Source organism: Trichechus manatus, unplaced genomic scaffold (genome assembly GCF_000243295.1).
Source record: "Trichechus manatus latirostris isolate Lorelei unplaced genomic scaffold, TriManLat1.0 scaffold00310, whole genome shotgun sequence".
Classification (NCBI taxonomy): Eukaryota; Metazoa; Chordata; class Mammalia; order Sirenia; family Trichechidae; genus Trichechus; species Trichechus manatus.
In genome coordinates this window covers 90,980-104,474 of record NW_004444246.1, presented here as the reverse complement: position 1 = coordinate 104,474, position 13,495 = coordinate 90,980, and the positions used below count along the sequence as shown (strand labels likewise).

The 13,495-nt window shown below is 36.4% G+C and overlaps 1 protein-coding gene across 3 annotated transcripts in view; it reads left to right on the top strand.

Annotated features, from left to right (window-relative positions):
- The window catches only part of ATP10D (ATPase phospholipid transporting 10D (putative)), a 170,786-nt gene that overhangs the window by 91,307 nt on the left and 65,984 nt on the right, over positions 1-13,495 (top strand). For all 3 annotated transcript variants that reach the window (XM_012559790.2, XM_023725451.1, XM_023725452.1), the window contains 5 exons: positions 2,487-2,572; positions 8,646-8,752; positions 9,020-9,151; positions 9,551-9,678; positions 9,813-10,065. In XM_012559790.2, coding sequence (XP_012415244.1) covers positions 2,487-2,572; positions 8,646-8,752; positions 9,020-9,151; positions 9,551-9,678; positions 9,813-10,065 — 706 coding nt within the window. The remainder of the gene's footprint in view (positions 1-2,486; positions 2,573-8,645; positions 8,753-9,019; positions 9,152-9,550; positions 9,679-9,812; positions 10,066-13,495) is intronic.

Below are 13,495 nucleotides of genomic sequence, written 5' to 3'. Positions count from 1 at the left end.
AATTAAGTCTTGTGGAATTCCCATTCTTCACAATGTTATCCATAATTTGTTGTACTCCACACAGTCAAATGCTTTTGCATAGTCAGTAAAACACAGGTAAACTTTTTTCTTGTATTCTCTGCTTTCATCCAAGATCCATCTGATACCAAAATGATAAACCTTGTTCCATGTCCTCTTCTGACTCTGACTTGAGTTTCTAGTAGTTTCCTGTCGATGTACTGCTGCAACTGTTTTTGAGTGGTCTTCAGCAAAGTTTTACTTGCTTGTGATATTAATGATACTGTTTGATAATTTCTGCATTCCTTTGGGTCACCTGTCTTTGGACTGGGCATAAATATGGATCTCTTCCATCCGATTGGCCAAGTTAACTGTCTTCCAAATTTCTGGGCATAGACAAGTGAACACTTCTAGTGTTGCATCCATTTGTTGAAACATCTCAGTTGGTATTCCTTCAATTCCTGGAGCCTTGTTTTTTGCCAGTGCCTTCAGTGAAGCTTAGACTTCTTCCTTCAATACCATCAGTTCTTGATCATATGCTACCTCCTGAAATGGTTGAACATTAACCAATTCTTTTTGGTACAGAAACTCTTTGTGTCCCTTCCATCTTCTTTTGCTGCTTCGTGTGTCATTCACTATTTTGCCTGTAGAATCCTTCCATATTGCAACTTGAGGCTTGAATTTTTTCTTCAGTTCTTTCAGCTTGAGAAATGCCAAGTGTATTCTTCCCTTTTGGTTTTCTATCTCGAGGTCTTTGCACATGTCATTATAATTCTTTGTCTTCTTGAGCCACCCTTTGAAATCTTCTGTTCAGCTCTTTTACTTCATCATTTCTTCCATTTGCTTTGGCTACTGTACATTCAAGAGCAAGTTTCAGAGTCTCTTCTAACATCCATTTTGGTCTTTTCTTTCTTTCCTATCTTTTTAATGACCTTTTACTTTCTTCATGTATGATATCCTTCTTGTCATCCCACAACTTGTCTGTTCTACAGTCATTAGTGGTCAGTGCGTCAAATCTGTTCTTCAGATGGTCTCTAAATTCAGGTAGGATATACTCCAGGTCACATTTTGGATCTCGTGAACTTGTGTTAATTTTCTTCAGCTTCATCTTGAACTTGCATATGAGTAATTGATAGTCTGTTCTGCATATGGTCACTGGCCTTGTTCTGACTGATGATATTGAGATTCTCCATCGTCTCTTTCCACAGATGTAGTCGATTTGATTGTTGAGTGTTTTATCTAGCAAGGTATGTGTATAGTCACCGTTTATGTTGAAAAAGAAGTTTTTCCAATGAATAGGTAATTGGTCTTGCAAAATTCTATCATGCGATCTCCAGCCTCATTTCTATCCCTAAGGCCATGTTTTCCAACTACTGATCCTTCTTATTTCCAACTTTTGCATTCCAATCACCAGTAATTATGAATGCATTGAAATCTGTTACATACCTGTAGGTACCTACTTTGAGGCTGATGTCAGGTGATTAATCAACACACTTTGGATCCAGTTGAGGATGAGGGCTCTGGAATCTGATGATCTGGACTGGAATCCTGGCTCTAAACACCTTCTTGCTTTGAGACCTTTGGCAAATTACTGATTCTGTTTGTATCTCTCTTTCCTCATCTGTTGATTAAGCCTAAATATAATAGCTACCTCATAAGGTAGTATCTTTTTCTTGTGAAAAAGTTATTAGTACATTTAAACTGTATAACATAGATCTTAGTACATCAAAAGTACTCAATAAATATTAATTATTAGCAAATCAAATCATATGATCATATACCTTACATTTTCCATATGTTTGCTATGTTGTACATAATGGCATTATCATAGGCACAATATCAACAACATTTCTCTTATTAGCTAAAAAACCATATAAAAAAACAAATAAGTTTGATGTGGCTTATTCTTAATGAGTCCATGCCTGCCTTTTAAGGGTACTTTGCTTGTTTGCTCATTGATTTTATAAAGCAATCCAAAATTATCTATTTGATCTATTAAGGAATTTTATAAAATATTGATGTCCAGCTCATGTTTCTATTATGTAAACATATTTATAAATAAATATAACTTTGCTGAGATCAACTGTGTATGTGCTTAGAGTATTCATTTATCCATTTAATCTCAGAAACTGCCTATGTGATTGAAAGACAACAGTAAAAGTATTTTCAGTTTTTCAGTGCCTTCTAGATGAAAAGAGTGTTTACTCTATGGGTAGTTCTCTTTTCTGCAGAGTCCCACATGGATTCCAGTGAATGATTCACACATTCTCTTCACATGCAAATGTGTATCAATGCTCTAGGGTCATTCTGGTCCTATTTATTCATTCATAATTATATGTATACTTTTCTTCGTCTGGGAAATGTATGACATAAACTTTGTGACAAGAATGTGTCAGTACTCTCTTGAGAACTGGGTGAAAGTGATAAAACACTTAAATCTCAAGGACTTAACCTTAAACTCTTGTTTTGTGATTTAAAAAAAAATTTAGGACTCTGAAGTTGATCCTGAGAAGTTCTCCAGTAGGATAGAGTGTGAAAGTCCAAACAACGACCTCAACAGATTCCGAGGCTTTCTGTGAGTGATATATGACTTGCTTTGTGGCTGTGAGCGAAAGTGTGTGTTGCAATTATATTTAAATCGAGAAGACTTTTGTCTGATTATACCCAAGTTAAGTCACCAAAGGCCATATGTTTAGCTATGAATTTGGCTTATTTTAATGACTGGATAAGTTTTTGTCAATATATATTTTAAAAATAATAATAGAAAAACAAAAAAAAAAAACCAAAAACTTTTTTTAAAAAAAATCCTAGAGTCTCTTTCAGTGCTGTAAGGATTCTTACGTGACCTCTTTATTAAGCCCAAGACTTCATTAGTTGTTTGGATGAAGGTGTTTAGACAGAACCAACAGCGTAAGTAACACTGTAAAATTGTGTCCTACTAAATTGAAGTAGCAAGTGGACAACTCTGTTAACAAAAGTAAGCCAATGATTTGGAAACATGTCTAAGACAGAGTATGGGAAACCATGACAGTCTTCATCCTTGAGGTTTCATGTGGTACCTACATCCTTTTTGCATGCAGAGCTGGAATTTGGTGTCTTATCTAGTTTCATTCCCAGCCTCTGTCACACAAGTACCTACGATCTTGAGCCAAGTTATTTATTCTCTCTGATCCTTTTCTGATTTTTAAGAGGAGGCTTAAATCATAGTGGTAATCTTGTGAAAAAATTGTAAAGGAGGGAAAAGTTCCCAACTCATTACTTGAGATCAGAATTACCCTGATACCATTACACTTAAGCCAAAAACAGACAACAATTTGACAAGAAAAGACCAATATCCCTCCAAACACTGATGTAAAAATTCTTCACAAAATTATAGCAAATTAAATCTAACATATGTAAAAAGGACTACATGGGATTTTTCCCAAGAATGCAGGGTTGTTTTAAATTAAAAAAAATCAATCAATACTCGGGGAACATCTAGCTCAATTGGCATAACACAGTTTATAAAGACAATGTTCTACATTCTACCTCGGTGAGTAACGTCTGGGGTCTTAAAAGCCTGTGAGCAGCCATCTAAGATAGTCCACTGGTCTCAACCCTTCGGGAGCAAGGGAGAATGAAGAGAACAAGATACAAAGAAAAGATTAGTCCAGAGGACTAATGGACCACAGCTACCAAGGCCTCCACCAGACTGAGTCCAGTACAGCTAGATGGTGCCCGGTTGCCACCACTGACTGCTCTGAGTGGGATCACAACAGAGGTTCCTGGGAAAAGATGTAGAACAAAACTCTAACTCACAAAAAAAAAGACCAGATTTACTGGCCTGACAGACTGGAGAAACCCCGAGAGTGTGGCCCCCAGACACCCTTTTAGCTCAGTGGTGAAGTCACTCCCAAAGTTCACCGTTCAGCCGGCGATTGGACAGCCTCATAAAACAAAACAGGACTAATAAGGCACAGCAGTCCAGGGACAAAGACTAGAAGGCAGGAGGGGACAGGTAAAGCTGGTAATAGGGAACCCAAGGTTGAGAAGGGGCAGTGTTGACATGTCATGGAGTTGTTAACCATTGTCACAGGGCAATATGTGTACTAACTGTTTAATGAGAAACTTTGTTCTGCAGACCTTCATCTAAGGTACAAAAAAAAAAAAAAGTATCTATGTGAGATCAGATTGACAACAGCAACTCAAAAGGTTTGATGGGAAGCCCAGGGGACAGTGAGTTTGAGATAATGGAGATGGAATAATTTGGAAAACGATAGTGAGAATAGCAGCATAACTGGAAGAATGTAGTTGATGTCACTGAATTGTACATGTAGAAACTTTTGAAATGGTGTGACTTTGGCTATGTATATTTTCACCAGAAAAAAGGTCCTCCAAGGTCGAGAAGGGAGAGTGTTGATATGTCGTGGGATTGTTAACCAATGTCATAAAACAGTATGTATACTGACTGTTTAATGAGAAACTATTTGTTAGGTTAACCTTCATCTAAAGTACAATAAAAAAATTTTTTTAAAAAATCAATCAATGTAATTCACCATATTAACAAACTAAAAGAGAAAAACCACAGGATCTTCTCAATAGATGCAGAAAAAGCATTTGACAAAATCTAACTTCCTTTTTATCAAATTAGAAATAGAAGGAAACTTTCTCAACTTGATTAAAGGGCCTTGATGTAAAATCTGCAACTAGCATCATATTTCCTGGTAAGGGCCTGAATGTTTTCACCTTAAGATCAAGGACAAGACACAGATATTCACTCTCAGCACTTTTATTCAAGACTGTACGAGAGGAAAAAAAAAAGACATCTAGATAAGAAAGAAGTAAAACTGTCTTTTATTCACATATGATGTGATGGTCTTTGTAGATGATCCGATGAAATCTACAAAAAAAAAAGCTACTACAGCTAATAAATTCATTTAGAAATGTTGCAGGAAATAAGCTCAACATACAAATATCCATTGTATTTCCATATACTAATGACAATCAGATATTGAAATTTAAAATCCAATAACATTTGCAATGGCATTAGAAAAATTGAAATACTTAGGGGTAAATTCTGCAGAAGATAACAAAAGACTCATACACTGAAAACCACTAAAAACTGCTGAAAGAAATTAAGACCTACATAAACGGTAAGATACTTGTTATTCACAGGTCAAAAGACTCAGTATTGTTAAGATGTCAGTCGTCCTGAAATTGACCTCTAGATACAATGCAGTCCCAATCAAAATCCCAGCAACTTTTAGAAATTGGCAAGCTTATTCTAAAATGCATATGAAAATTCCAATGACCTAGAATAATCATAACAACTTCGAAAAAGAAAAGCAAAGTTGGAGGTCTACCACCACCTGATTTCAAGACTTATTGTAAGGCTATGCTAATCAAGCTAGTGTGGTTTTGACATAAAGATAGACAAATATATCAATGGAAAAGACTATAAAGTCCAGAAATAGAGCCACCCCTTTATGGAGCCCAGGTTTTTGACAAAAGTGCAAAGGCAATTCAGTGGAGAAAGATTAGTTTTCAACAAATAGTGCTACAACCATTGGATATCTAAATGCAAAAAAAAAAAAAAAAAAGCCTTTTGATCCATGCCTCCCACTGTTTATAAAAATTAATTCAAAATGTGTCATAGACCTCAGTTTAAACCTAAAATTATAAAACTTTCAGAAGAAAACATAGGGGAAATCTTTGCTACTTTGGATTAGGTAGAGATATCGTATATATAACACCAAAAGCATAATCCATAAAAGAACAAATTGATAAATTAAGCTTCTTCAAAATTAAAAACTCCTGCTCTTCAAAGGACACTCTTAAGACAATGAAAAGACAAGCCACAGACTGGGATAAAATATTTGTAATGCATACATCTGATATAGGTCTTGTATTCAAAACATATAAAGAAATCTAAAAACAGGTGAATGGATAAACCAAAGTGTAGTACATCCGATGTAATACTACTCATCAATAAAAAGGAAGGAATGAGTGACACATGCAACAACATGAATGCATCTCAAAATAATTGTTAAGTGATGGAAACCAGACCTCCCCCCTCCCAAAAAGAAAGAATTCGTATTGTATAATTTGATTTATATACATCCCTAGAAAATGAAAACTAATTAGTGATAGAAAACAGATAGATGCCTGGGAAGAGGGGACAGAGAAGGTGAGAGGAAAAGATGACAAAGGGGCAAGAAAAAACTTTTGGGGATGATGGATATATTTACAGTTCTGATTGTGGTGATGGGTTCACAGGGAAATGTGTCAAAACTTAAACCAAATTGTATACTTTAAATATGCAGTTTATTCTTATTAATTATCACTCAATAAACTTGTTTAAAAAATTTAATGAGTAAGAGCTGTCAAAGAAGGAAATATAGGATATAATGGGAGCATCTCTGAGTAGCACCTGATACAAACTGGTGGAGAGGCAGGGAGCTATGCCATGGGAGGAGGAAAGGGGCTTAGTCCGGGTAAGGAGAAAATGTTGGAATTAAATCTTGAGAATAAGAAGATGCCAGGGATCAAATAGACTGAAGTTTATTGCTTAGAAAACAATTCCAATTTTAATGCTAAAATTAAGAGGCTATTTTCAAAATATGTGAAAAATATCGTTGTTGTTAGGTGCCATCGAGTCGGTTCTGGCTCATAGCGACCCCATGTAAGACAGAACAAAACACTGCCCGGTCCTGCACCATCCTTACAGTCATTGCTGTGTTTGAATCCATTGTTGCAGCCACTGTGTCAGTCTATCTCATTGAGGGTCTTCCTCTTTTTCGCTGACCCTCTACTTTACCAAGCATGATGTCTTTCTCCAGGAACTGGTTCCTCCTGATAACATGTCCAAAGTACATGGGACAAAGTCTCGCCATCCTTGCTTCTAAGGAGCATTCTGGCTGTCCTTCTTCTAAGACAGACTTGTTCATTCTTCTGGCAGTCCATGGTATATTCACTATTCTTTGCCAACACCATAATTCAAAGGTATCAATTCTTCAGTCTTCTTTATTCATTGTCCGACTTTCACATGCATATGAGGCAGTTGAAAATACCATGGCTTGGGTCAGGTGCACCTTAGTCTTCAAGGTGACATTTTTGCTTTTTAACACTTTAAAGAGGTCTTTTGCAGCAAATTTGCCCAAAGCAATACATAGTTTGATTTCTTAACTGCTGCTTCCATGGACATTGATTGTGAAAAACAGTTAACTTTGGTTGAAAAACATTACTTTTTGCTTATTTGTTTAAGCATTCCAAAGCTTTTGCTCTATATTTTTGCCACTAGAATAATTTAGTCGAGCTATTGTTTTGATCATTTTAAATTGTTTATTACGGAAATGTTCAAACATACAAAAGTAGAGATAAGTATAATTAACACCTACATGCCCTCACCCAGCTTTAACAATTTCAGCATTTTGCCAACTTTGTTTCAGCTATACTCCCATTTGCTTCCCTACACCTATATCACATCATTGCAGTGCAAGTACTTTACTATGTATATATAGCAGATAAGGACTCAAACAAATAAAAACACCATAGCACCATTATCACATCTAACAAAATTAAAAACAATTCCTTAAATATCATCTGCTACCTAGTCTCTGTTCAAATTTCTCCAATTGTCCCAAAAATGTTTGTTCGGTGTTTTTTTGTTCTAACCAGACTCAAAACAAAGGTTACGTATTGCATTTGGTTGATGTGTCTCTAAATTTTCCCTCCCAAGAAATTAGGTCATTGAGTTTATAGAATTTACCACATTCTAGACTGATTTGATTGATTCCTTCCTGGGTTAACAGTTTGTTTCCCCCGTACCATTCGTTTGTTGTAGAAGCCAGGGCATTTAACCTGCAAGGGTTTACCACATTTTAGATTTGGCCAACGACATCCTTGCGCTAGTGTTTAACATGTTTCTTTAGCCTTCTTTTTTCCTGTAAACTGTCAAGGGCCACTTTCAGAATCTGATGAAAGAAATGGATTCTTCCCCTAGAAAATGACAAACTTACATATATACATATACACAAGCACAAAATATTGCATAAAATTTCAGGGGCTTCACAGATCCCCTGAAACCACAGACCCCAGGTAGAGACCCCCTGATAGAGGCTTGATTCGTTTCGTCTGGAGCCGTGAACTGCCTGTCTCATAACATCAGGAGGCCCATGATGTGACTTGTCCCATTGTTAGTGATGTTAAGATTGGTGGTGTCATCCTTATCCTTTCAGTATAAAGTGCTCTGTCAGCCTTTCACTTGATGATTTTGGTATCTGCCAATTATCATTGCCTAGAACCCTCCTTGAGTTCATCGGGGCTGGAAATGGTGATTTTCTAGTTCTATAAAGAACTTTTTCCTCATCAGTATTAAACTATCTTGAAATACAGTTTGTACTAGAAAAGCAGAAGTATTGTCTTGGAAGATTTTTGAGCTTCTGTAATACTACAGGTTGATAAACAAGGAATAATAGTAAACAATAGTATTTAGAAACTTTTTTGTTTGTTTCCTAGCTCAAGCAGGTAACTCTGAAATAAGAAAATCAAATGGGCCAGAGAATCTGAAGTCATTCCTGTAAGATACCCAACTTATTACTTCAAGTCAAGGAAACTAGAGAACTGTGATTTTTATTTTTATGTCCCTACTCTTGCTGTCTTTCTTGTAGAGAACATTCCAACAAAGAACGCGTGGGTCTCAGTAAAGAAAATTTATTACTTAGAGGATGCACCATTAGAAACACAGAGGCTGTCGTGGGCATTGTGGTTTATGCAGGTTGGTTAAACTTTTGATCTTTTATCGTTGTCTCCTCTACGCTTTTCTACAAGTTAACATTTTTAGAAGCAGAAAGAAAATTTTGTCTTGATAAGCTTGATCATTGGTCTCTGTTTTTCTAAATCGATCTCAAAAGCAGACCAAACTAACAAAATATATTTTGTAACTGTGTTTTATTAAATTGTCTGCCAGAGAGATTTTTCCATATGATATTTGCTGCCTGGCTTGAATTTGTGCATTTTCTGACATTTTGCGCTTCCTGTGTAGGTCATGAAACCAAAGCAATGCTGAATAACAGCGGACCTCGGTATAAGCGCAGTAAATTAGAGAGAAGAGCAAATACAGATGTCCTCTGGTGTGTCCTGCTTCTAATTATAATGTGTTTTACTGGTGCATTAGGTAGGTAAAATTTGATTAGTTGCTAACATCTTTTCAGCAATGTATTAATTTAAAAGTAATTTATTTTCGAAATGATATTTATGAATGTTTGACTTCTATAAGAAAGCTTTTATTTGCCAATATTTTTTTCCTCACATCTTTAGGCCTGAAAAACACTAATGTTGGCTATATCCAATTACATATTGAAATAGTACCAAAGGGACCTGGGAAGAGATTTAAAGAGAGATCGTCAGGGGCAGGAGAATGCATAGTCTTTTGAATTTGAACTTGTTCCCCAAAACAAACTGGTATTCAATCAAAATAAATGTTCTAATACCTCTTTCTTTAGGAGTAAAGTTCTGTATCTGCATAACGTATATATACGTAGCATTGCTTTGATGTCTCTCCATTTTTTGAAAGGTCATGCAATCTGGTTAAGCAGGTATGAAGATATACCCTTCTTTAATATCCCCAAGCCTGATGGACATGTCATCTCACCCCTGTTGGCAGGATTCTATATGTTTTGGACCATGATCATTTTGTTACAGGTAATAGCTATTGAGCTTATCATAGAATGCTACTTACTCAGCTATATCCAGCTTCTCATCTCCCCCTTCCCTCACTTTTTTTTTTTTTTTTTGACTCCTTTAATTTTTTTGAATTGTTTGGTTCTTCTTCTTAGGTCATGATTCCCATTTCTCTCTATGTTTCCATTGAAATTGTCAAGCTTGGCCAAATATATTTTATTCAGAGTGATGTGGATTTCTACAATGAGAAAATGGATTCTACTGTTCAATGCCGAGCCCTGAACATCACTGAGGATCTTGGTCAGATTCAGTACCTATTTTCTGATAAGACAGGAACCCTCACTGAGAATAAGATGGTTTTTCGAAGATGTAGTGTAGCAGGCTTTGATTACTGCCATGAAGAAAATGGTGAGTGTAGAGTTTCATTTTTAGTAGTTATTTTCCATTGTAAAAATGTGTCATAATTTATGTAACTAATGCACCCTTTGTTTAGGTTGTTACCAGTCTCTTGCTGTTATAAAGTGTCGCAGTGAGAGTCAGTATAGCTAAACCTTTATGTGCATTCCTTGATCATAGATCTCTATTGCTCTATTGTCAAGAAGCATCTTGCAACAATAATGTTTCATAAAATACATGGTACATTGATTTTTGTATTCACTGCCTTTGTCGCATTTTAAATTTTATATTTGTAACATTTAAGAGGGCTAATACACGTCCTTTTAGCCCCTCCCAACCTAATCCCTGAGCGTATACACCCCTGCCCAGTAAGTACTTCTTTTCTATGGCCCCTCATGCACAGAAGATACTAAATGACTGAAAATCAAACGCTATCATGCCTGAACTGTAATTGATAAGGTCACTGTTTGTGAACCATGGAATATGGTGCTACTTCTAAAAGATGCTGACTTTGTCTGTGAACATTTTTCTACTGTTGATACCTCCAAAGCTTCTAGTCTCTTTTCTGCGGTGGTTTAAAATAAACACGTGTAAACACACACACACGCACACACACACTTTGAATGGGAAAGGGGGTGAATGGTGGGAGCCAGTTCTCTCTAGAAGTTAATTCTGACGCAGATTATTTTCACTGAAATGAAAACTATTGAACAGTATTATCTAAGTTTTAATGGCCAGTCCTTTCAGGATTTTCTAGCAAAAGTGTTGTATAGGTGATATTTCTGTAAATGTTGCTGCTTTGAAATAACCCCTTACACATATGCGGCTGTACTAAACATATCTGACAACAGAATTATACATTCAAAACCTTGCAGCGTAGAAGTGATTTCTATGGATTAGCAACAGAAGCAACACCTGGAGGTGTATTAGAAATGCAGAATCTTACACACCACTTCAGAGCCTCAATTTGAATCTGCGTTTTAACAAGATCCCCAGGTGGTTTATATGAATGTTGATTTTTTAAACACAGTTTTAAAAGACTACTAAAAGAGAATGACTTCTTTTAAATAAACTTTTTATTTTAGAGTAATTTTAGATTTACAGAGAAGATATTACCAAGGATTCTGGTATACCCCCAGGCCCAGTTTTCTCTTTATCTTATATTAGTGTAATATAAAGGTTGACAGTTCAAACCTACCAGAGTCTCTGTGGGAGAAAAGACGTGGCAATCTGTTCCCTTAAAGATTACAGCCTAGGAAACCCTGTGGGGCAGTTGTACTCTGTCACATTGGGTTGCTGTGAGTCAGAATCGACTTGATGGCACCTAACAACAACAACAACCCAATATTTAGATCCATTATTATTAACTAAAGTCTGTACTGAGCTCAGATTTCCTTAGTTTTTATCTAATGTCCTTTTTCTGTCCCAGATCCCAACAAGAATACCACATTACACTTAGTCATCTTTTAGGCTCCTCTTGACTGTGACAGTTCCTCAGACTTGTTTTGATGACCTTGACAGTTTTGAAGAATACTGTTCAGGTATTTTATAGACTGTCCCTCAGTTTGGATTTATCTGGACAATGCCTTTTTGATGAACAATTTGTGACTCTGATATATATATATGTAAGCAACACTGAATAGTTTCCGAGAACAAGGATTCTGGAATCAGACTGCCTGAGCCTAAATCGCATCTCCATTATCTATGAGCTGCATAACCCTGGGCAAGTTGTCTAATTTCTTTGTGCCTCAATAGAAGGGGGTTAATGATAGCAGGGTGGTTAAGAGGGTGAGAGGAGATAATTCATGTAAAAGCATTTGGAACAGAGCCTGGCACACAATAAGTTCTCTATAAGTATTAGCTGTACTGTTGTTGGTTTAATTATTGTTATTAAAATAAGAAATAGTCCTGGCTCTTAAGAAGTACATGGTCCAATGTAGTGGGCAGACGTGTAAGCATAAGATCACCATGTTAAGTTTTATATGATTAAAGTCAGTGTTCTTGTTCCTTATTATTTTGGTTTTCAGGCAGCTGGTTTTTGGAGATGGATTTTGCACTGATCAAGGTTTGGGCCCTTGAAGGCAGGATAATGAGCATTCTTGTTATGCCGGAAATATGGGGAATTAGTTTAGAGCTGAAGGTTTATGTGTCAAAGATATGTGGATGATACAGTTGGAGAATCTCAGCTGAGTGTGCTGTTTACAAGACAGGTGAAAGTCTGAATGCTGAAAATGTTTGAGTGATTAGTTCATAGCGGAAGTTTTATGTGGAGGCTAGGTGGCTGATACAGTTAAGGAAGCCCATCTGAGCGTGGTGTTCACCCCTATTTTTGGTCCTTTGGAGAGCACCCTGAAAAGTGTGGTAACTTTTTTTGTGTTTGTTGTTCTTCCATAATCTCATGTTCACTTCTTCCAGATATCAAATTAATGAATGTAACAGGCTATTGAGAGGATATTGGGTGTTTGAAGATGGGAATGGGAAGAGAAGACAGATTAGGGATTAAATAAGGAAGAAAAATAAAGTAGTTGACCCAGTACCAACTTAAGACAAAGGGAAGTTTTGAGAGTTTGTGTATTTTCTCTTACAAATGAGAAAGCAAGAATTTTTGTCCTACTTTGAGGCATTCATGGAAATTATTTGAACGTACTTTAAAAGAAATGTTAAAAGTCTTAATGGCCATTTGGATAGGTCTTGTTTGTCAGTATGACAGTAAACCCTTGCTTCTCATCCCCAATTTAAAAAAAAAAAAAAAAAAATTCACTGAGTCTAGAATGTAGCTCCAGTAGCTTTGTTTTCTGCATCATAGTGTAACTTTACTGGTCTATTTACTACTTTCAGCTTTCTGCTGAATGATTAAAGGTTGAGTCACTCTATGTCTTCTTGATTCTACTCTTGCTGTTCTACTTCCTGAGCAAGTTTGTTATACAGTAAGAGCTGAGCTCTCTGGCATTATACTAATTACATTGTTGCATGATGACTGATTTTCCTAATGATGGCTAGGATGGCTAGGAGAAGTTACAAGATCCCGATTCATGTTTACATGTGTTTTGTAGTACTCTGTTTATTTTTTAAAATTGTCTCATATATCAATGAATTTCTTGACCTACCCAAGGATTTCTCAACCTCAGTACTATTTGACATTTTGGGCTAGATAACTCTGTTGTGGAGGGCTGTCCTGTGCATTGTGAGGTGTTTAACATCATCCTTGGCTTCTACCCACTGAACACCAGTAGCACCCCACCCTTAGTCGTGACAGCCAAGTATGTCTACAGCCATTGACAAATGTTCCCTGGGGGGAAAATTTATCCTTAATCAAGAACCATTGAGCTAACCCATTATATACAGGTCACTGCTAAGGAGCTATAATGTAGTGGGTACGTGTACTGGCTTTGGAGTCAGGAAGACCTAAGTTGAAATCCTACTCTACCCTCAACTAGCTGTT